At 41.4% G+C, this 21,636-nt stretch overlaps 1 protein-coding gene across 5 annotated transcripts in view; it reads right to left on the reverse strand.

The window, feature by feature from the left end:
- COL14A1 (collagen type XIV alpha 1 chain) overlaps nt 1-21,636 on the reverse strand; it is a 183,665-nt gene that overhangs the window by 67,517 nt on the left and 94,512 nt on the right. For all 5 annotated transcript variants that reach the window (XM_014580808.3, XM_006137507.4, XM_014580806.3 and 2 more), the window contains 9 exons: nt 17,088-17,234; nt 14,926-15,000; nt 12,908-13,047; nt 11,654-11,777; nt 10,117-10,260; nt 7,118-7,282; nt 4,051-4,089; nt 3,708-3,846; nt 2,073-2,215 (listed from right to left, as the gene is read on the reverse strand). In XM_014580808.3, the coding sequence (XP_014436294.2) occupies nt 2,073-2,215; nt 3,708-3,846; nt 4,051-4,089; nt 7,118-7,282; nt 10,117-10,260; nt 11,654-11,777; nt 12,908-13,047; nt 14,926-15,000; nt 17,088-17,234 (1,116 nt within the window). The remainder of the gene's footprint in view (nt 1-2,072; nt 2,216-3,707; nt 3,847-4,050; nt 4,090-7,117; nt 7,283-10,116; nt 10,261-11,653; nt 11,778-12,907; nt 13,048-14,925; nt 15,001-17,087; nt 17,235-21,636) is intronic.

Below are 21,636 nucleotides of genomic sequence, written 5' to 3' on the forward strand. Positions count from 1 at the left end.
CAATCTCAACCATGGATATGAGATCAGCATACACAATGAGGAACACGACAGTGTTTCATGATCACACATGGTTTCTAACATTCATGCTGTATCTGAATATCAGTTGTGGCACTCAGCAACATACTGGTAAGACCCTTAAGTTATGCCTACACTGAAATTAGACACCCACAGCTGGCCTGTGTCAGGTGACTTAGGTTCATGGGGCTCAGGCTAAAGGTCTATTTAATTGAGGTGCAGACATTTGGGCTGAGGCTGGAGCCCAGCGTGTAAGACCCTGCAAGATGGAAGAGTCCCAGAGGTTGGGCTACAGCCCAAACCCAAACTTCTACACCTCAGTTAAACAGTCCCTTAATCCAAGTTTCACCAGCCTGAGTCAGCTGGCATAGACCAGCCATGGCCATCTAATTGCAGTAGAGACAAGTCCTAAGAGACATGGCTTCAATTCCCTGCTCCATCATAGATTTCCTGTGCAATCTTTGGAAAGTCATCTGCACCCAGATTGTTAAAGGGATTTAAGCACGGCAATGGTGTGCTGCAATGCCTAACTTGTTAGGAGCCTAACTCATCTTCAAAGGTGTTTTAGGCTATGTCTACACTGCAGAGTGATTTCAGAATAAGCTATTCCAGAATAGTTATTCTGAACTAGCTTATTTCAAAATATTACATCTACATTAGGGAAGCCTCAAAATAGTGTAGACATGCTATCTCGATTTAGAGCCCCAGGAGAAATAACTTAGAATGGCTCTGGTGAGGAGCTATTTTGAAATAGCAGAAGTGGAGCATCAACACACACCTTATTTCGAAATAGCTATTTCGGAATAGGCGTTATTCTTTGTAGAATGAAGTTTACAGAAGTTGGCATTGAAATAAACTGTCTGTTATTTCAAAATTATTTCAAAATAACAGAATTGCTGGGTAGACGTTCACATAGTTATTTTGGAATAACAGTCATTATTCCGAAATAACTTTACTGTGTAGACAAACACTTAGGGTATGTCTACACTTGCACCCTAGTTTGAAGTAGGGATGCAAATGCAGGCATTCGAAATAGTCAATGAAGCGGGGATTTAAATATCTTGCGCTTCATTAGCATGATCTCGCCGGCGCGCTAGTTCGAATCACAGCTGATTCGAACCAGGAAGTGCGCGCCAGGATGCATTAGTTCAAACCAAACCCCTTGGTTCGAACTAAAATTACTCCTCATCATTCTAATGAAACACGGGATATTTAAATCCCTGCTTCATTGACTATTTTGAATGCCTGCATTTGCATCCCTAGTTCGAACTAGGGTGCAAGTGTAGACATACCCATAGAGATTATATGTCCTAAGTGCCTAAACCCTTTTAAAAATTAGACAGGCTCCTAAATCAGTGAGGCATTGCAATGCTGAGCCCAGCAAAGCCTAAATATGTTTAAAATCTTGGGACTTATTTTTTCTAAGAGAAAATATTTCTGTTATTTCCTTTTTCAAATATTTGGGATCTGTCCCTGTACTGCAGTGATGGGAGTCACATAAATAATTAAATAATAATAATAATGCTTATATCTTTTCATCAGTAGATCTCAAAGCACTTTACACATCATTATCTCTGTTGTAGAGATGGGAACCTGAGGCACACAGAAGTGAAATGAAAACAGGAAAACAGGCCAGTGGCAGAGCCAGAATAGAACTATGGTTTTCTATTCACTGGGGAACATTGCCTTGAGTAATAGTATGATCTCATTAGTCTAAATCAAAAAGTAATTCTATGACCTCTTTGATCCAATGCCAACTGAAATCAATGTGAGTTTTCTAAATAATTGGGTAGAATTCAAATCTTAGTTATACCCATCCATCTAAAAATCTACAGTTACTCCAGATGTACACCTATAATTGAGATCCTAAATTTACTAATGGACTCCAGATGAGATTAATATGTGATTCTATCTAGGGAAAAACAGCTTCAAATTTTTGATAATTATTTGATTAATATATTCATTACTTAAGCCATCATCAATGTCTAATTTCAGTATTTTTTAATCATACCTCCCAACGGGACAAAAAAGCATGCCATAAGATATAAAATACCTACTGTCCAAAATAACTCCAACAAGTGGCTCGTATTTTTCATTTAAAATCTCCCACAGAGCAAATGGCTCCTGGGGTGTATCAGGGAGTATTCGGAAGAGAAAAGTAATGGTGTAGTCTGAAGGAAGCCCCTCAGGGTGCAAGTATCTGTAACAGAAAGAATAGTCTAAGAATTGAAGTAATCACAGTTAAGCTGATTTAAAAGCATTCTTCATTACTTTAGACTTGTCTTTTAAAATCAAGACCATGCATCAATATGAGACAAGTATCATTATACAGTAGAATCTACTCAACCATGATGTAAGTCAGAACAATGCTACCCTTGGGATTTTTCCAAATAATTTAATTATAAACTTGATGGTGCTTTACATTTTTGAAGTGATAATCTTTGTTCTACTTTATTATTTTAATTAAAAAAGGAACTAAAATACGAGTTTCATTTTAAAAATTGAGGGCCTAATCTAGAGGTCAGTGGGAGTTGAAGGTATTCAAGGTCAAGCCATGAATTATATTAAAAGCTTCTTTTTTAAAATGCACCCACTTGTGAGATTTTTGATAATCTTAAATTTAGTAGGTGATGAAAATATAAATGACTTGAAAGACCCATAATAATAGACCTTTCCTTTCTAGTTAAACCACCTTTAAACCATTGATAGAAAAGCAATTAACTGATGACAGAGACTTTTGCATGAACTTTTATAATTATTTTTAGAATGTATTTTTAGACCCTGCCCCCTCAACAAAACCTGGGAAAAGCCATCAGCAAGAAAGCTCCCAGGAATATAGTCCCAACTGTGGCAAAACAAGATAATTTCATAAAAACACTGAGAAGGTATCTACATTAAAAAACTATTTTCCTGATGAAAGATTCTTCTTCTGTACTCGTTTCAGCCCAATAAATGCTTTTAGTTAATTTCTGCAGGGTAAAATCCAGTAATTGGCACAAAGGCGTAAAAACTAATTCATTCTTTTCCTCTGCTGCTCTTTTGCTGGTTCAACGCTTCTGTGTGGGGGAATGAATGTGGAGGAGCCATGGAACATGCATAGCACACCAAGCAGGGCACAGGCAGGTTAAGGGAAGGTCAAGAGTCCCTCCCATCACCCTTCTTCTGCATGAGGGAGACAATAAGTACTCAGTGGCAATTCTTTACTTCCCCCTGTGTGCCTCTTCATAGGATCTAGTCCTAGCTCTCAAGCTGTGTAGTGGGTCCTGGATTTAAACAGAGGCAAACTGTGGTGCACTTCCGTACGGCACATAGCGCTTATCATAGGAAGTCCCACTGCAAAACAGTGGGGACTATTCAAAGAGTTCAGTAAGATTGAACATGAATAAATTATCACAATGCGGCCCTAAATTTGTATATGCTAAATTGATAATCACCATATTGCAACCTGTCTTAAAATGGCTCATGTCTCAAGCTAAAAATTGTCATTGTGCTCACTTTGCTTGGCAGTGTAAGTCTGGAGTGGAGTTAGGTCAGGACTTGGCTATCCAAGAAATATTCTTGCAGTTCAACTTAGAACACACACTGAAATTACATGTTGGTTTCCACATTTTTCTACCATGGAAATGCTAAATCTAAAGTAAGTCATGTCCTGAACTGGGCATTAGGATCATAATATAGGCATTAACACTTACTTAGTAGGCTGGGAAATTAAGGCATCTTTATGCAGTCTGTAACATGGATAAGCATTAAAAGTACCAGGTTCCATAGATACTCCTTCGACTGTCGAAAACTCCTTTTCAACCAAGCCAAACATTTCCATCATTTTAAATCCTGGAAAGCATAAAAATATTAAACATATCCTTTTAAATTCATTATGTTAAGGGACAAATTGAGCTACATAGAGAAGCTTCATATCACCAGGTAGTTAACAGCTGTTTTTATAATGGAAAGTAAGTAATTTATTATCTAAATGTGTGAATATCAGTAAATGAAAGTGATTCCACAAATGCAGAATCTATTATCATAATACTGTACCTGCTAAACTGTTGCCATCCTTATATACCAATGGGCAGGCTGGAAAACAATTAAAAATACATTTAAACTTAAAAGACTATTAAATATTTCAAAACGTATCTGTTTTATTTCTTCGTATAAAGAGCAAACTAAAATAATCTCTCCTAAAGGAGGTCTTCTGGTGAATCAATAGACATTAATAGACTACATATCCAGTTCTGGGAATCTGAGAAGTAAACCCACAGCTAGACCAAGCAGGGCTGCTCCCTCAGTATGCCCTGCAGTGCAAGTCGGCTAGTATGGTTCAGTACGCCATGCCAGCAAGACATTTCTAGCCAGCACCCTGCCCCCAGAGCTGCCTTTCCTCCAGATCTGTCTGTAGGGAGCCCCACAGGAGAACAGCTGGGGGCAGTATGGCAGATGGAGGAGCTGCCAGCACACTGCTCCTTTCCCGGCTGCACCTCCCAGCGATGAAAGGAGAAGAACCCTCAGTCCCACCACCCAGCCCTGTTCTCCAGTAGGACTGCCAGTGTATGGAGCCGGGGAGAGGCAGCTCCCTGGAAGGGCAGGAGTAAGTGCTGGGACTTCTGCACCTTTCCCTGCTGGCAGGGGCAAAACAGGGAAAGCAGAAGAACTGTCAACAGCTCTTGTACCACCTTCAGCACAGGCAACTGGAGCCTGTGAAGGGAGGAGGTACAGGGATGACCACCCAGAGGAACAGGGAGGGGGCATGAGGAGGCACCCCATTTAGCAATTAAGATTTTGGCCAGGGCACAGGGAGGTGATGCACCTCTAGAATGCTACCATGAGTCACCTATGGCCCCCAATTCCCCACCCCTAGGAACGTGAGATGAGTATGGGGAGGAGTGCAGTCACGTGGAGGGTTACATGCCCCTGCTTAAGTAAATGTTCCCCCCACGACTGCTCATACTGGTAAGAAATGTATTTTACTGGCACCACTAGGTCTGACTCAGCTCTCCAGCGGAGCATCAATGACTCAACTCTCAGGCATGCTGCAGCAGCCTATCCATGAGCAGGGCCAAGTCAAATAGCCTCAGAGCACGGATAGCAAGGGCTTGGCTAGGAACCTTCCTGCTGTCTCATGTTGTTACCAATTCTCCAGCTGTCCAGACTGCCCTGAGGTCTGTCCCCATTCCTAGGGTTACCAGGTAGCTTCAACAAAAATACCAGACACACTTGATCTCAGAATGGAGGTAAACCAGCTGGTGGGAAGCAGAGCTGGCAAGGGTGGGGGGCAGCAGGGCTGGCCGGGGGAGATCAGGAGGAGGAGGAGGGGGAGAACCGGCCGGTGGGAAACAGGGTTGGTCGGGGGGAGCGGGGCTGGCTGGGGGTGATGGGACCGGCCAGTAGGAAGCAGGGCAGAAGGGGGTCAGGGGAAGCGGAGCTGGCTGGGGAAGATGAGGAGGAGGGAGAGGGGGAAAACCGGCCAGTGGAAAGCAGGGCTGACCAGGAGGGGGTTGGGGGAAGCGGGGCTGGCCAGAGGGTGGAGCGAGGGGAGAGAATCAGCTGGTGGAGAGTTGGGCTGGCCCAGGTGCTCGCAGATCCCGGGTTCTGCCCATCCCGTGCACGGTCCTGGCGAAACCCGAGCAAGTCTGGCCCCGGGGATTCCATCCCACCCTGGCCCCACCTCCCTCGCGTAGATGCATATTGCCTGGATGGTAGACACACTCATGCAGCATGAATGTATCTACCAGGCAGTTCACAACTACATACTGATATTTCTAATAATAATAAAACTTACCTAATTAGGAAATAGTGGACATTTTATATGTCCGGTATTTTCCCAGTTTGTTTCTCAGACAGAACCCCCAAATACCAGACTGTCCGGTTCAAAACTGGACACCTGGCAACCCTACCCATTCCTTGTCCAAGTCTTTTCTGTGCCCTATTTTGGATCTCCCTGATCTTGCCCTGCACTGCACCTGCCTCTTGACTGACTGACTCCGATTCATCTTTGACCTTTGGCCTGCTTCTGGACTCTGACTACAATCCTGATTTGGCTTTCCTATGGACTCTGTCCTAGACTCTGACCCACAGCCTCTCCCCAGGCCCTGGTTTCAGTTCAGTATTGCCCTCTGTCTGGTCCTGAGTCGGTGTCTGGATTCAACCACTGTCAGCCATGACAACCTAGAACTGAGGGCCTAACAGCATCTCATGCGGCACCAGTAGTTGTTCCAAGCTAGCATACAAATTAAAGTGCACTTTTAAAAATGTTGACCTGAATGTCAAATAAATAATATTGCTGAGTTTGCAAAGGCCTGGTCTAATGATGTATAATGTTGAAACTGCAACCACTAAGAAGTAGACTGTACGGATTAAGAAAGGTGCATAGCAATACAATAAAAGCAACATTCTTGTGCAGCCAGTTCTGAAAGATTGCAGAAATTCACGTTAGCTACATATAGGCCATTTTCTAGGTATCAATATAATAGAACATAATAAGGGTATGTATATATGGAAATGTGGAAAATGCTCTCTGATAATGCCCTGGACCAGAAAGACCCTCTTTTCCTCTAGCCATAGAGGGTCTAGAAAAATGACACCCCCTGGTTTTGGACGGGTGCCAGCATTATAGCAGGAAAATCCTTGCTCCACCCTTTCCCTTTGGGCTGTAACTTTTCCAGTTTGTGTGCTCTGCACATACTAGAATTTGGTCCTGGGGAATACATTTTACAGATGTTGTTTAAATAAAGAATGTTTAGTCAACATTAAACATAAAATAGGTTAAAGGTCTATACAAAATAAAAAGTTAAAAATTGTAGACCAAAAGTCTTCTCTCATTTACCCTGCTGTAAATTCAGAGCAACTTCTTTTTGCTCAAGGAGTTACTCTGGATCACACCAGTATAACAGATGTTCCTGAATAATTGCAACCAGAACCTCATTAGTCTCATACCACAATAATATTGTAGCAATGAGATCTACAAAGATATTAGAAAACTGGCTGTATTTTTCAATGGTATAGAAACAGAATTTTTGGACTAGAAAACCAAATTATAAAAAATGAACTCCTTATTTAGCAGGTATTGAATGTTGCACAGGTACAAATACAAATCAAAATGGCTAACTTGCTGATGCAGTTTCACAGACAAAAGTGATCAGTTCATCTTCAATCTTTTCAAAGGCATCAAAATCATCCACAAAGAAGACATGTCTTTCACTAGGCTTGCTGCCAATGTTAACTAATTCTGAATAATCTGCATCCGCCACACCAATAGCAAAAATGCTGAAACCTAAAAAAGAAAAAGGAATGTTCTCGTGATTTGTTCATTCAAAGAGCGGAAATCAAATATAAACATATCATTTCCTTTGGCTCCTTTCCTGGCTAAATGTACAAATAGAAAAATTCTTAATTTTCCTACAATGCATATGAAAAGTCATGCATGTATCCCAAGTAACGCACTCAGCAGTTCCAAAAGAAATCTCATGGTAATATTTTTCCTTTGGCTATTTAAGCACATGCATAAGTATAATTCTCTTTGACTTCAATGGGATTTAAACAAATGCTTAAAGTTAAGCATGTTCTTGCGTGTTTTGCTGATTTCTTCCATGTTTAAATTTAAGCATCCGTTTAAAATGCTTTGCTGAACTGATGCCTGAGTGCATTTCAACAACAACAAAAACCAGCTGTATAGTATATTACAAATACAAAGCACCCAAATCAATTGCCTTGATTTTTTGAATAGATTTAACTCTATGCAATAGAAGTGGAGTTTAAATGTCACTTTTTATACTGGTTTATTTTCATTTCAGATTAATCAGTGATTAAACCCCACAGGTTGAGCCTGCTCCACAATTTCCTCTGATGGGTCATATTTTGAACTGGGAGCCTGATCTTGATTATGAAAATGGGAGCAAATCTGGCTTGCAAGTTTGAGGAGGAGCAAACAATAATTATTCATCAAAAATATTTCTTGATTCTTTCCTTTCCATGTTCTGACAATAAAAATGACCTATCTGTAATGTTCTGAATACTGGCAAAGCCTGCTTTAGTCCGTGGGAGTCTTTCCATTGACTTCAATAGGCACTGAATGAGGCCCACCCACTCACCCATGATTTTCTATGGCCAGTAGAAGGGCTTTCCTAGGAGAGGATTCCAACCTCTGAATACCTTTCACAGGTACACCAGAGTTTCACCATAATAATTCTTATTATTTGTATTATAATAGCACCTACATGTCCAACCTAGGGATGTTCAATTTTGACTAATCAGCTAATCAAATAGTCGATGAAGTTTCCATTGACTACTTGATTAGCCGATAAAGGGTGGAGTGGGATGCTTGCTATCCCAGCTGCGCCTCTGCCTTTTAAAACTAGTAAGAGCCCTCCACAGCTTACTGCATTTAAAAGGCAGAGGCGCAGTGGGGAGCCTGGGGCGAGCCATGGCGCCATTTCCCCCGTTGCACCTCTGCCTCCCCTGCGGAGACGATGCTGGCGGGAACTGGCTTTTACGCCAGCTCCCCCAGAACTGGCTCCAGTTTCACACCCTTGCTGCCTCTGAAAAAGAGGCAGCAAGGGAGGAGAACGCAACTAGTCGAGTAGTGACTCAACTACCCAATAAGACTAGGCTTATCAGGTAGTCGACTAGTCGCTTATATCTCTAGCCCAAACCATCTTTGTGCCAAGCATCATTCACATGCATTGGGCAGGTTCATTCTACAAGGACAGGTCAATCTAAACTACGCAATCTGAGTAGCATCACTCAAATTGACATAGCTTAGATCTACTTACTGTAGAGACCACACAGCAAGGGACTGTCAGAAAAAACGCTTCTGTTGACTCCTCTTATTCATCTTATTCTGCTGGAGTACTGGAGTCAACAGGAGAATGACTGGCAGTCGATTTTGTGGGTCTTTACTAGACTTGCTAAATTGACCTTCAGTGGATCGATCACTGCAGCATCAATCCACACCAAAGTGGAGACTCGGGATGTTAAAAAAGTGGATAATTGGGTAAACAAGTAACTGTTGAAACACTGAGCAGTTACATGGTTATTTGCACACACAGCGCTGAGCATCAGCCAACTCCGTGGGAGCCAGTGCTCACCAGGAGCCAGCTATTAAATTAGCTCCCAGTGTGCACTGGCTCATGCCTGCCGCTCCATTCCTGGGTGCCAACTGTTGTCCTGCGCTGCCGCCTCTGATAAAAAGGCAACAGCGTGGTGTAGCAGCCGCTTCCCGGGAGCAGGGTGAGGGCCTGCTTGTAACCATGATTGTTAACCATGACTGTCTCTCTAGCACAGTGGCTCACAACCTTTCCAGATTACTGTATCCCTTTCAGGAGTCTGATTTGTCTAGCTTACCTCCAAGTTTCACCTCACTTAACTACTACCTGCTACCAAAATATGACATAAAATACAAAAAAAATCCCAGTGCACTATTGCTAAAAAAATTGCATAGTTTCTCATTTTTACCAGATAATTATAAAATAAATCAATTGGGATATAAATCTTGACCATACATTTCAGTGGATAGTATACAGAGCAGAACGAACAATTTTAGTTTGTATGGACTTTGCTAGTATTTTTTATGCAGCCTGATGTAAAACTAGGCAAATATCTAGATGAGATGAGATGCCTAACATGGATGAGAATATGATTTATAAGATTCTGTCTGAAAATACTTAAGCTTGTGAGCAGTCTGCATGATTTTAAAAACATGCACAAATATTGAGCTAATAATACTAATACTAATACTAATAACCAGGGCTCGCTGAACCATGGCAAGCCCCGCTCGCCAGCCGCACTGTCCGGCGATCTGCGCATGCACAGATCGCCCGAACCCGGCTCTTCCGGGTTACAATCTACTCGCCATAGGCGAGTAGATTGTATACTTTGTCGAGCCCTGCTAATAACTACAAATAAATTATATAAAATGATACTTATTCCCTAGTGGAATTCAGAGTTTCCCAGTATGTGCTGTCTGCTTTAAATCTTACTTGGATTAGATTTATAAAACCTTTTGTGGCAGAAATTATCCATATTGAATGTCTGGGCTTAAACAGGGATGATGACGATGGAGGAGTGGGAAAAACTGAAAATGCAAACATTTTCTAATATATATGTTACCATCCAGTTGCATCTCTCTGGAGACTTTGTTCACATCATCCTGTGATCGTCCATCAGTAATGACCACCAAAACCTTAGGGATGCCCCTTCTTATGCCTGAATCAGTAGTAAACAAGGCCTCCCTTGCATGCTTAATTGCTTTGCCTGAAACAGAATAAATCCTTTATGAAAATAATCTGGTTTATGATAGATTTTCTGTTTGTACTTAATACACTGATAAAAGAACAAAGTCCCATATAAATTATTAGGTCAAGATTTTCAAAAGCATTTTCCTAACGCCAAGCTTCAAAAGCCATGTGTAGACACCGAAATAGGTAGCCTGATACTGGAAAGTGCTAAGAGCCCAGTAGCAAACTCTGACTTCAGTGAGAGCTGATGTATACTTGGCTATTTGGAAAATCAGGCCACTTCGATAGGTGCATAAATATAGATTTAGGAACCTAAATTTGACTCTGCCTCTTGACCTTTGGCTTCCTGGGTAGAAAAATGGAAAGGTGTAATTGTGACCATCACAAGTGGTCAGTGAAGTGTAAGTAGCCAGATGAAATCGGGGGCAGGGATAGTCAGTGGTTTGAGCACTGGCCTGTTAAACCCAGGATTGTGAGTTCAATCCTTGAGGAGGCCATTTAAGGTTTAGGGCAAATCTGTCAGGGATGGTACTTGGTCCTGCTATGAGGGCAGGGGACTGGACTTGATGACCTCTTAAGGTCCCTTCCAGCTCTATGAGATGGTATATCTCCATTAAAAAAAAAATCTGTGACATCTGAGAAGATAAACCCTATGGCTCCAAACAACCTCATCAGTACTCAAGCTGAATTCCCTCCTCACTGGCTAAACAAAAGTCTGGTTAGAATTAGTTATCAGTCAGCCTTCTCCCTCCACAAAGACCCCAAACCCTCCTCTGAGACTTAACTCTCCCCTCTCATAAAACAGACCTCCCCCTTCTGCTAAAACCCCTGCACAACTTTTCTCTTTGGGATGAAATCCCTCACTTTTCCTCCTGCCAGCATGAATCCACATCAGTGTTTTCTATAAGCTGTCCAGGAGAAATTCAAATGCTGCCCCACTGATTAGCAGAGCTCCTGCCCACAACAAGTTTTGTTTCTCCTGCTGGCACACATTCGCACATGGCTCAGTGCACATAATTTATTTCAACGCATGGATGGAAAGGATTAGAGGGAACATTGATCCACATTACTTCCCGTCCCACCTTCTCCAAACCCCACAGCCATTTGCCTTTGACAGACCATTTCCCCTTCACTGATCCCCAGCCCTCTAGTTGTATTAAGGTCCCAAAGTGCAGAGTTACATCACGTGGGCAGTGCAACCAGGAGATCACCAGGGCTTTCTGGCCATGATGACATGGGGCATTTCAGAATCTCACTTGACATCCTCACTGCAAACTATCTTCATCACCACTCTTCTTGCACTCATGTCACATGGCCTTATCCTGGCAAGCGTCTTTGCAAACAGAGGAGTAACTTCTGTACAGAGAAGGGTCATACAAAACTGTCTCACAGCCTGCAACTTCTCTCACCTGTTTTAGTGTTTCCTCCTTTGTATGCTATTTGCCGAATAGCTTCCAGAAGAGTCTCTTTGGTTTTGTACAGATTCAGTTTAAATTCTGTCCTGGGATCATCACTGAACTGAGCGATTGCAACCTGTATACAGAAAACATGTTAATTAGTAACCACCGCTCAAAGCACGTGAGCTCATTTACATCAGAATTATTTGGACCTTTGCACTCTCCTTCACTTACAGCCATTTTTATTTGTTGATTTATTTGTTTATCTATTTTTTAAGATTTCACTATTTTGCTCTCACTATTTCACAGTTTTGTTCTCTGCAGCATTGGCTACTGGCTATCACTTTCTGGTTTCACTAGGTAGTAGACAGTTTTTCCACTTTGGCAAAAGAATTCCCTACCCAGCCCAAGGGCATAATCCTATACCAAGTTGCTCATATATGTAGTCAATCCCATACCAAGTTCATTCAGAAATAGTTGTCTATGAGTAACTGAGATTTGGACTGAAATTTAGGAAGTATTAGAAATAACATGAGAACCTATTATTCGGTTATCTCCTCTCTCATATATGCTGCTGTGTGGAGTCCTGCCCTGCCTTAAATTAGGCATGAATTTCTGTGGGATTAGGAACTATGTTTAAAAAAAAATTGTGCTGATAGGAATAAAAAATTAAGAGGAAGTAAGAACCTAATCTTCTTCTATGTTTGGAAAGTGCCTAATACCTTTTGTGTGCTATTATATGTTAAATATTAAACAAAATTAACACAGCAATATTTACACTCAGCTGTATTTTTAAAAGGTTATAAAAGCTCTTCCTGAGCACGTTCAGTGTTTATCATCTTTTCCCGTACAAGTACTTTAAAACATGAGCATGGTAATTATTGTAAATATTGTGCTTTATTTTATTTCACATTAATGCTTAGTCTAGAGCAGATGAATTAAAAACTAAGAAAAAAATAAACTTACAATTTTTAATGTGAGTGAAGGCCAAGGGTTGAAATAAACACCATACAAAGGGGCAGTACAAGGCCTAATTATTACTTAAATTGTGAGGACTTGAGAAAATTGAAATATTTTTAGGCATTGTGCTGTCTGTCTTGTGTATCATCTCACCCTCTGGAATATATAAAATAAGATACTACAGAGGAACAGCTGCCAGAACTCAGTTTGTGTTTTCAAAAGAAGTGTAAACCACACTTTGATTGGTTCAGTTCTAGATACTAGATACAATTGTTTGGCTACTCTCTCTCTCTTTGTATTTATTACCTGAGTTCCATCAGGACCAATTCTGTCCAAAGCGCCAACTGTGCTGTACAGGAATCCAATTATTTTATTGAAATTGTCATCTCCAATACTCCATGACCCATCCACTAAAAACACGAGGTCAGCCTTGGCAGCTTTGCAAACTGAGGAGCAACAAATATTTTGGAAGTTACTTTTCGGCCATTGGTAACATCTTTGTTAATACTCACTAAAAAGGCCTCAATTTAGCAATTAGGTCTGCTGGCATGGACTCCCTAGTGCATCCAGAGTAAACAGGATTCTGCATGGGATGAAGCATCTACACTAGCAGATGTGACTATATATCAGATGTAAAGGTCCTAACGGTGCTTAAATATTTTGCTAAACATTTTAATTTTAAAATAATGAAGCACGCACATTTATACAAGGACACAATGAGTTGTTATAGAAGGTAACATTGTGAGGAATCCTCCATTCCCAGACTGTGTAACTGCTCTGCAGAAGCTCATCCAGCTGACAGACTTGAGTGAGCTCTGTAACTCCTGAGAGGTACAGGTAGCCAGTGCAAGGGAATAAAGAGGAAACTTTCATTCCTTTACAGCCCAATACAAGCAAACAATCTGGCCTTGGGATCTCCTATTCCATGGCTACCTACTCCTGCAAGCTATTTGGTAGAAGGGCCCCATGGAGCTGAGGTCCAGCTCACAGAGGAGTTACTCCCTACAAGGTTCTTTGGAATCTACTCCCTAATTTGCACAGCAATTGCTTATGGCAAGAAAATGGGCATAAATTGAGGTTATCTCTGAATTTTGTTTTTACCCCGCACGGAAGAAATTCATCTAAGAGCTCATCTAGACTATGGGGAAGATTCAAAAGAGGATATGCAAATTCCCACGGAATTTGTATATCTTCTTCCAATCTTACTTTCAAAAGCAGAGCTTTAGAAAGTGAAAGTAGTCATGGTGCGTTTTTTCGGCATCCCCCCTTTTTTGAAATGCTGCGTAAACCTAATTTTTTTAGGAAAAGCAGCTTTTCGAAAAAGGGGAGAAAGATGCTGAAAAAAATGCCTCTTGGCTACTTTCCTACTCAGTGGTTTGAGCATTAGTCTGCTAAAACCAGGGTTGTGAGTTCAATTCTTGAGGGGGGCCATTTAGGGATCTGGGGCAAATCTGTCAAGAATGGTACTTGGTCCTGCCGTGAGGGCAGGGGACTGGACTCGATGACCTCCAGTTCTAGGAGATAGGTATATCTCCATATATTATTATATTCTATTTCTTGCAGATTTCAGCTGAAGTGTACTCATCTTCGGGTATATTTGCTGCCGAACAGTTCTATTAATTGCATAAGATCCCTTTCTTGCAGTATCTACAGAGGAGTTCCTCAGCTGGTTTAAAATGGCATAGCTCCACTGACTTCAAGTTGAGGAGCTGGCCAACAATAAAACACTCTGAACAGAAACATGTATGAGACTCTATATGAAACTCAGGGTCGAATATAGGAGATTAAGAAGCCAAAGGAAGCCTTTATTTAAACAGGAGAGTTGTGAGTATAGTACGTGCACATGACAATATTTGAGTGGACTAGACAAATCATGTTGTTTTATGAGTCTAACAACTTCTAGGATAGTGGTTTTAAACCTGTGCATTGAACTGTGGGGTTTGATGAGGGGATCTGTAGACTATGTCTAAGATTTTTAAAGAGGTCTGTGCCACCATTCAAAATTGTTTAGGGGTCAGCAAATGTTACCACTATTCTAAGTTATACACTGATCTACAGTCAAATTTGCCTGTTGACTTCTGTTGCAACATATTTAAAATGTGTTAATGATTGACCATTTATATGCTTTGCATAAATTTACCAAGTCCCCAAACAATAAAACACAATTTAGGGAAAGTTCGTCAATGCATGTAAATCAGCTCAGATCCATTAGTTTCCATGGAGCTACATCCATTTACACTAAATAGGAATCCAGCCCTGGAAATCCATAAAAGTGCTACATGAGTTCAGTCTATTTTAAATCTATAAACCCAACACTTATTTACCTTCTTTTGCCGGAGGGATTGTAGGAGGTGGAACTGTTGTTGAAGGAGGGGTCGGTGGTTGAGTTGGAAATGGTACTGGAAATTAAAAGAAAAGAACACCAAGGAGAAATCTTATCTGAAGACACTTTCACACATTTCCCAGTTATTTGAGGTAGGGCATTTTCTTCTTTTTTGTTTTGTTTGCAGGTATATACCTACACAATTATGCAATCCAAAGGCCAGCATGGATTGATTTCATCTACTACTGCAGCTACTACCAACTAAGGCCTAAATTGTGGCTTTGCCACAATCTCCTTGTATGATACAGTGTGTTCTGCTGTCCCAGAAGTAGGGAAGCCAATTGTGACAAAGACACTTTCCCCTACTCTGACAGGACATATCTTGCACAGGCCATAGACTTGGTGCAGTGTCCATACCCTGTTGTGCTATGGATAATTCTCCTTTCCCTTCCTGATTTCCTCCCAACCTGGCCAATAAGAAAAGGAACAACTCCTCAAAGTCTGGTTTCCCCAGCATGTGTTATATACAGTACAGATAGCTAGCACAGGGAGAGGCTTTCCATCGCTGTACAGTCCTGTGTAGGCATGCAGAAGAAACAACAGTCTGGCCCTAAAGCAACTGTCCCTTAGCTCATCTGGTAGAGATTGGTGTTTTTTCAGCTGGAAATCAGATTTGTAGCTCTCTCTGTGTGTGTAATATTGAATCATTGTGCCTGTTGCTGCCTGCAGTGCATGATTTGTTACAAGGTTACTATGCACAAGGAAAAATCATGGAAAAACTATATTCCTTGTCTTTTACTTCATGTAAAGATGCGTCTCTAAATGGCATGCTCCCAGAAATGAGGCTGAACAAATCATTGGCTACTCACAGCTTTGCTGTGGTTGTGACAATGATTGAATAAAAAAGCTTTGTTAGCAAATTTCAATATAGTTTTAGGCTGAGTTCAGAGGTAACATGTAAATACTTGATTTCTACATTTATGACTGAGGAAAAATTCCCAGCCTTGTCAGTCAACATTCCTTCCAGTATTCTTGTAATGCACGGAACCACATCCGATGCAGTTAAATGTTGTTCCTTGGGGGAAAGTGTATTTGATATTCCCCACAATGTATACATTGTGTGTAAGGTTACAGGAGGTAAGGGCAGTTGCATAAAGCCGTCCTTCAGAAAGGATTACCAGAAAGACTTCAATATAAAGGGATTTGAACTCCACAGCTACATCCACTGGGCCCAATCTCACTCCCGGGCTGAAATTGCACATAGTGCTAGGATGGGTCAGGAGACGGAAGGGGAGGCACAGCTGGTGAGGGGCTTCTCCAGCAATATGGGGGATGGAACCGTGGGTGGCCTGGGGGTCCTCTGGAAGAGGGCTGGTGCTAAGGGTTTCTCCGGGCTTATGGTTCTGGCTGAGAGCAGGTAACAGGGGTCCCACTAAGTCTTCTGTCCTGGGGCCCAAAATTCCTGTCAGTGGACCTGGTTTAAAGTGAGATAGGGAGAAGAGAGAGTGGAAGCTGGGGAAAAAAGTGTTCTGTTTCCTTCCCTTCATCCTTTGTTTTGTCTCACTACATTGTAAGCTCATCAGAGCTGGAACCTGCCTTCTTCTATGCTTGTGAGGCATCTAGCTCACTTTACGCCCTTAGAGGAATAATAATGGGTACAATTTTCAAAAGAATCCCAGTGACCTACGAGCCCAAGTCCCACTGACTTTTGAAAAAAATTTCCAATGACAGCTTCAAAGATCTGAATCTTTCACTAGTTCTCTGTGTTTTGGACACTTGGTTTTCTCTGCTGTCCATGTTTTGAAATCCTCTTTAGTGAGTCATTGATTTTACAGCCAGAAGGGACCACTTGTGAACTGAGCTAAAACATCTTCTCCCTGCTTTGTTAGAGGGCCGTGTCTTCTACCCCATTCCTGTGTGTAGTTATTAGCTCCTGGGAGAAATGCATAGCTATGAGTGAGAATACTCTGGAAGAAGCAACCCTTTGAGCACAATTAGGAGAAGAATAATTAGAAGCCCCCCGTAAAAGAGTAAAAAAAAATTCCCAACCACCCTTTGGCCCCTGTGTGATTACTATACATTAGTTCCGGCCTCTTCCCTTACTAGTGAGGGGACAACCAACGGTGATCATGAGGTGGCTGAACTTTAAGAGACTTCACTTACATGTTGTTTCCATGATGCTTACTCCAGGGCCCTCTAACTCCTGAAGTTGTGCATAGACACTGACTTTATACTCAGTGCCAGGCGTGAGCTCAAAGAAGCAATGGCTAGGTGTCCCTCCACCAAGGATTACTTCTTTCTTTCTCCCATCTGGAATTACAAACCATTAGAACAGAATGTGATCTACCATTTTACAGAATGAATGTGTCATAGAATGGCCTGAATCTGGAAGGGAATGTGACAGGAAGTGAAGTGGCTATAGGAACGCTCTATTTATTAATTGTTTTGTGCCACATGCTGCCTTCAGTCTGGATGAAATTCATGCCTGTGCAGAAAGGCCCATCAAAAGGCCTGGGCACCATTTAATGCTCCTAACTCCCAATCAGGCCTGCTGGCACGGCAGGGCAGGGCAGGACAAAGGGGGCCATTGCCCCAGGGCCTGGTGATTCAAAAGGGCCTGGGGCTCCCGGCCGCCACCATTGAAACTGGCAGCGGCAATGCCCAGAGCCTTGGGCCTTTTAAATCCCTGCCAGAGCCCCATGCTGCCTGAGGAGAAGGGAGTACCACACGGCATGCTCCAGACAGCACTGAGAGCTGGCTGTGGGGAGGCTGCAGCCTGGGCGGTACTGAGGGCTGGCTGCCCCAAGCCCAGCCTCTTCTGACTGGGGCCACCTTTCTCTGCCCTCACCCCAACACACACACGTTGCCCAGGAGCCAGGGGAGGCTCTTGGCTCCCCTGCTCTCAATAGTGCTTATGTAGAATTCAAGTGGTGTCTCTGCAGATTCACTCCCTGTGCATTAAAGCCCTGATCCAAATGCTGTTTAAGTTCATGGGGATACTTACATTGACTTCAGTGGGCTTTGGATCAGGCCTTGAATGAATCACAGATGCCACTGAGAGTTGTGCTATATACTGGAATCAAATTTTGTTCTCAGACTGGGCATCTTGCTCTCATCTTGCATTCATTAAGTGCAGGAAGGACCTAAGCAGTAACATCTTTAATATTTACTGGGCTCTGAGGGGAATTTTGTTTAATTCTCAACTGGAAGAAAGAATGACTATATGGGCATTGGAGAAAGGGTGGGTACTGAAAACTAACTGATGGATGTCTTAATAATTAACATAAAGCATTTGACAGAAGTAAGCATCCGTAAGAGAAAAAGGAGAGTTACAGGGAAATGAAAGCAAGTATACTACACATTCTATGCAGTATTCATTAACCATGCCAATAAGTCCCGTTTGTTGCCAAATAAAAACCATTTTATGCATATCAGACTGAGTAGCAATACTATGAAGATAATTGACAACTGGTTGAACAAGAAGCAGAACAAGCTGGACAATGAAAGCTCTTCATGACAGATATTAACAAGGAGCTCTTTTGTTCTCTCTCAAATTAAGGCTTTCAGGCTAGGTTAAAGATATGTCTGGCAGTGCTACATAATAATGAATAGGCACCAAGGAAGCAGAATTTAGGCTAATTCTCAGGTAAGAACGAAATTTGCACGTCTTGTGCCAAAAAAGATCTTTACTTTAAAACAATTTGTCTGTATTTCAGGCCTTCAGATAAACCTTATCTGAATCCATCAACTGTACAATACAACGGTCACTATCTGACAATCAAATTGGCACCTACAGTCCATGTTGTCTTTGGTTAACTTGATTAAGTCTTACTAGCTGCACTTCTCAAGTTATTCAAGGTTTTCAAGGGTATCATGTTATGAAAGCTAATTGTTTTTCATCATAACAAGGCAGTGAGTTTCTACCAGGGATGAGCAAATTAGTCTGCATACATTTATAGCTCACCCACCCACCCCAATCCTTACCTGAATAAGATAAAGTCCACTGAACTTCCATCATAGGGCTTTTCCCTAAACAGGCATGGTTGACTGGCATTATGAGATCTAAGTGGATAGATCCACTCTATCATCTGGGTCTTTATGAAGTAACCAACTGAACCAGATTGCTGGCACTTAACATTAAAAAAGTTGTAGAGCAGTTTTTAAACGAAGGGCTGGGGGGAAAGGCGACAGGTGAGGAGCACATGGATTGTACAGAGACATCTCTTAGAGGAGGGTTTATTAATAGAGATTCTCTAGTAAAGAGGAGAGAATGGAAGATGATAAAGTATGGGTAAGATCAGATCTGAAATAATCAAATAAAAAAAGAGTCTAACACATCAGGAAATGGCAGAGAAAAAGTGACGTTTTTAAATTGCTTATACACAAACGCGAGAAGTCTAATAAAAAGATGGGTGAATCAGAGTGCCTAGTAGTAAAGGAGGATATTGATATAATAGGCATCACGGAAACTTGGTGGAATGATGATAATCAAGGGGTCACAATCATACCAGGGTACAAAATATATCAGAAGGACAGAACAGGTCATGCTGGTGGGGAGTGGCACTAAACATGACAAAAAAATTAAAATCAAATGAAGTAAAAATCTTAAATGAACCAAAATGTTTCATAGGGTAGTAATTCTATACTCGAATAAGAATATAGCAGTAGGGATAAATTATCGACCACCTGACCAGGACAGTGATAGTAACTATGAAATTCTAAGGGAAATTAGAGAGGCTATCAAAATAAAAAACTCAATAACAGTGGGGGATTTCAGCTATCCCCATATTGACTAAGTACCCGTCACCTCAGGTCAGGATGCAGAAATAACATTTGATGCCTTAAATGACTGCTTCTTGGAGTAGCTGGTTCTAGAACCCACAAGGAGAAAGGCTATTCTTGATTTAGTCCTAAGTGGAGTGCAGGATCTGGTCCAAAGGGTAAATATAACTGGAAATAGTGACCATAATGTAATAAAATTTAACATCCCTGTGGTGGGAAAAAGACCTCACTAGCCCAACACTGTGGCATTTAATTTCAGAAAGGGGAACTACCCTAAAATGAGGAGGTTAGTTAAAGAGAAATGAAAAGGTACAATGACAAAAGTAAAAACCCTACAAGCTACATGGAAACTTTTCAAAGACATCATAATAAAGGCCCAACTTAAACGTATCCCCCAAATTAAAAAACACATAAAGAGAACCAAAAAAGGTGCCACTGTGGCTTAAAAACCAAGTAAAAGAAGCAGTAAGGGATAAAAAGACATAGTTTAAAAAGTGGAAGTTAAATCCTAGTGAGGAAACAAAAGTAACAAATTGTCAAATTAAGCGTAAAAATACAACAAGAAAAGCCAAAAAGGAGTTTGAAGAACAGCTAGCCAAAAACTCAAAAAAATAAATAGCAAAATGTTTTTTAAGTACATCAGATTCAGGAATCCTGCTAAACAACTAGTGGGGCCCCTGGATGATTGAGATGCCAAAGGAGCATTCAAAGACAATAAATTAATTGCAGAGAAATTAAATGCATTTTTTGCTTCGGTCTTCATAGCTGAGGATGTTAGGGAGATCCCCAAATCTGAGCCATTCTTTTTAGGTGACAAATCTCAGGAATTGTCCCAGATTGAGGTGTCATTAGACTTAACAGTAACAAGTCACTGGGTCCAGATGGCATTCACCCAAGAGTTCTGAAATAACTCAAATGTGAAATTGCGGAACAATTAACTGTGGTTTGTAACCTATCCTTTAAATCAGCTTTTGTACTAAGGACTGGAAGATAGCTAACGTGACATCAATATTTAAAAAGGGCTCTAGAGGTGATTCTGGCAATTACAGACTGGTAAGTCTAACGTCAGTACTGAGCAAATTAGTTGAAACTATAGTAAAGAATAAAATTGTGAGACACATAGATGAACATAATGGCTATGTCTAGACTGGCAAGATTTTCCGCAAATGCTTTTAACGGAAAAGTTTTCCGTTAAAAGCATTTGCGGAAAAGAGTGTCTAGATTGGCACGGACGCTTTTCCGCAAAAGCACTTTTTGCGGAAAAGCGTCCATGCCATTCTAGACGCGCTTTTGCGCAAAAAAGCCCCGATTTTTGCAATCGGGGCTTTTTTGCACAAAACAAATCTGAGCTGTCTACACTGGCCCTTTTGCCTGAACGGGAGCAGCATAGTATTTCTGCAAGAACACTGACAATCTTACATGAGATCGTCAGTGTTTTTGCAGAAATTCAAGCGGCCAGTGTAGACAGCTGGCAAGTTTTTCTGCAAAAGCAGCTGCTTTTGAGGAAAAATTTGCCAATCTAGATACAGCCAATTTGTTGGGGAAAGTCAACATCGTTTCTGTAAAGGGAAATCATGCCTTACTAATCTACTAGAAAAACTTAAACAATGAATAGTCTTGCAGCACCTTAGAAACTAATAAAACATATAGATGGTATCATGAGCTTTTGTGGCTACAACCCTCTTCTTTCCGAAAGCTCACGATACCATCTACATATTTTGTTAGTCTCTAAGGTGCTGCAAGACTATTCGTTGTTTTTTAAGTTCTTCCAGTTACAGACTAACTTGGCTACCCCTCTGAAGCTTTTAATTTACTAGAGCTCTTTGAGGGGGTCAACAAACATGTGGACAAAGGGGATCCAATGGATATAGTATACTTAGATTTCCAGAAAGCCTTTGACAAGGCCCCTCACCAAAGGCTCTTAAGTAAA

This window comes from Pelodiscus sinensis, chromosome 2, assembly GCF_049634645.1.
Source record: "Pelodiscus sinensis isolate JC-2024 chromosome 2, ASM4963464v1, whole genome shotgun sequence".
Classification (NCBI taxonomy): domain Eukaryota; kingdom Metazoa; phylum Chordata; order Testudines; family Trionychidae; genus Pelodiscus; species Pelodiscus sinensis.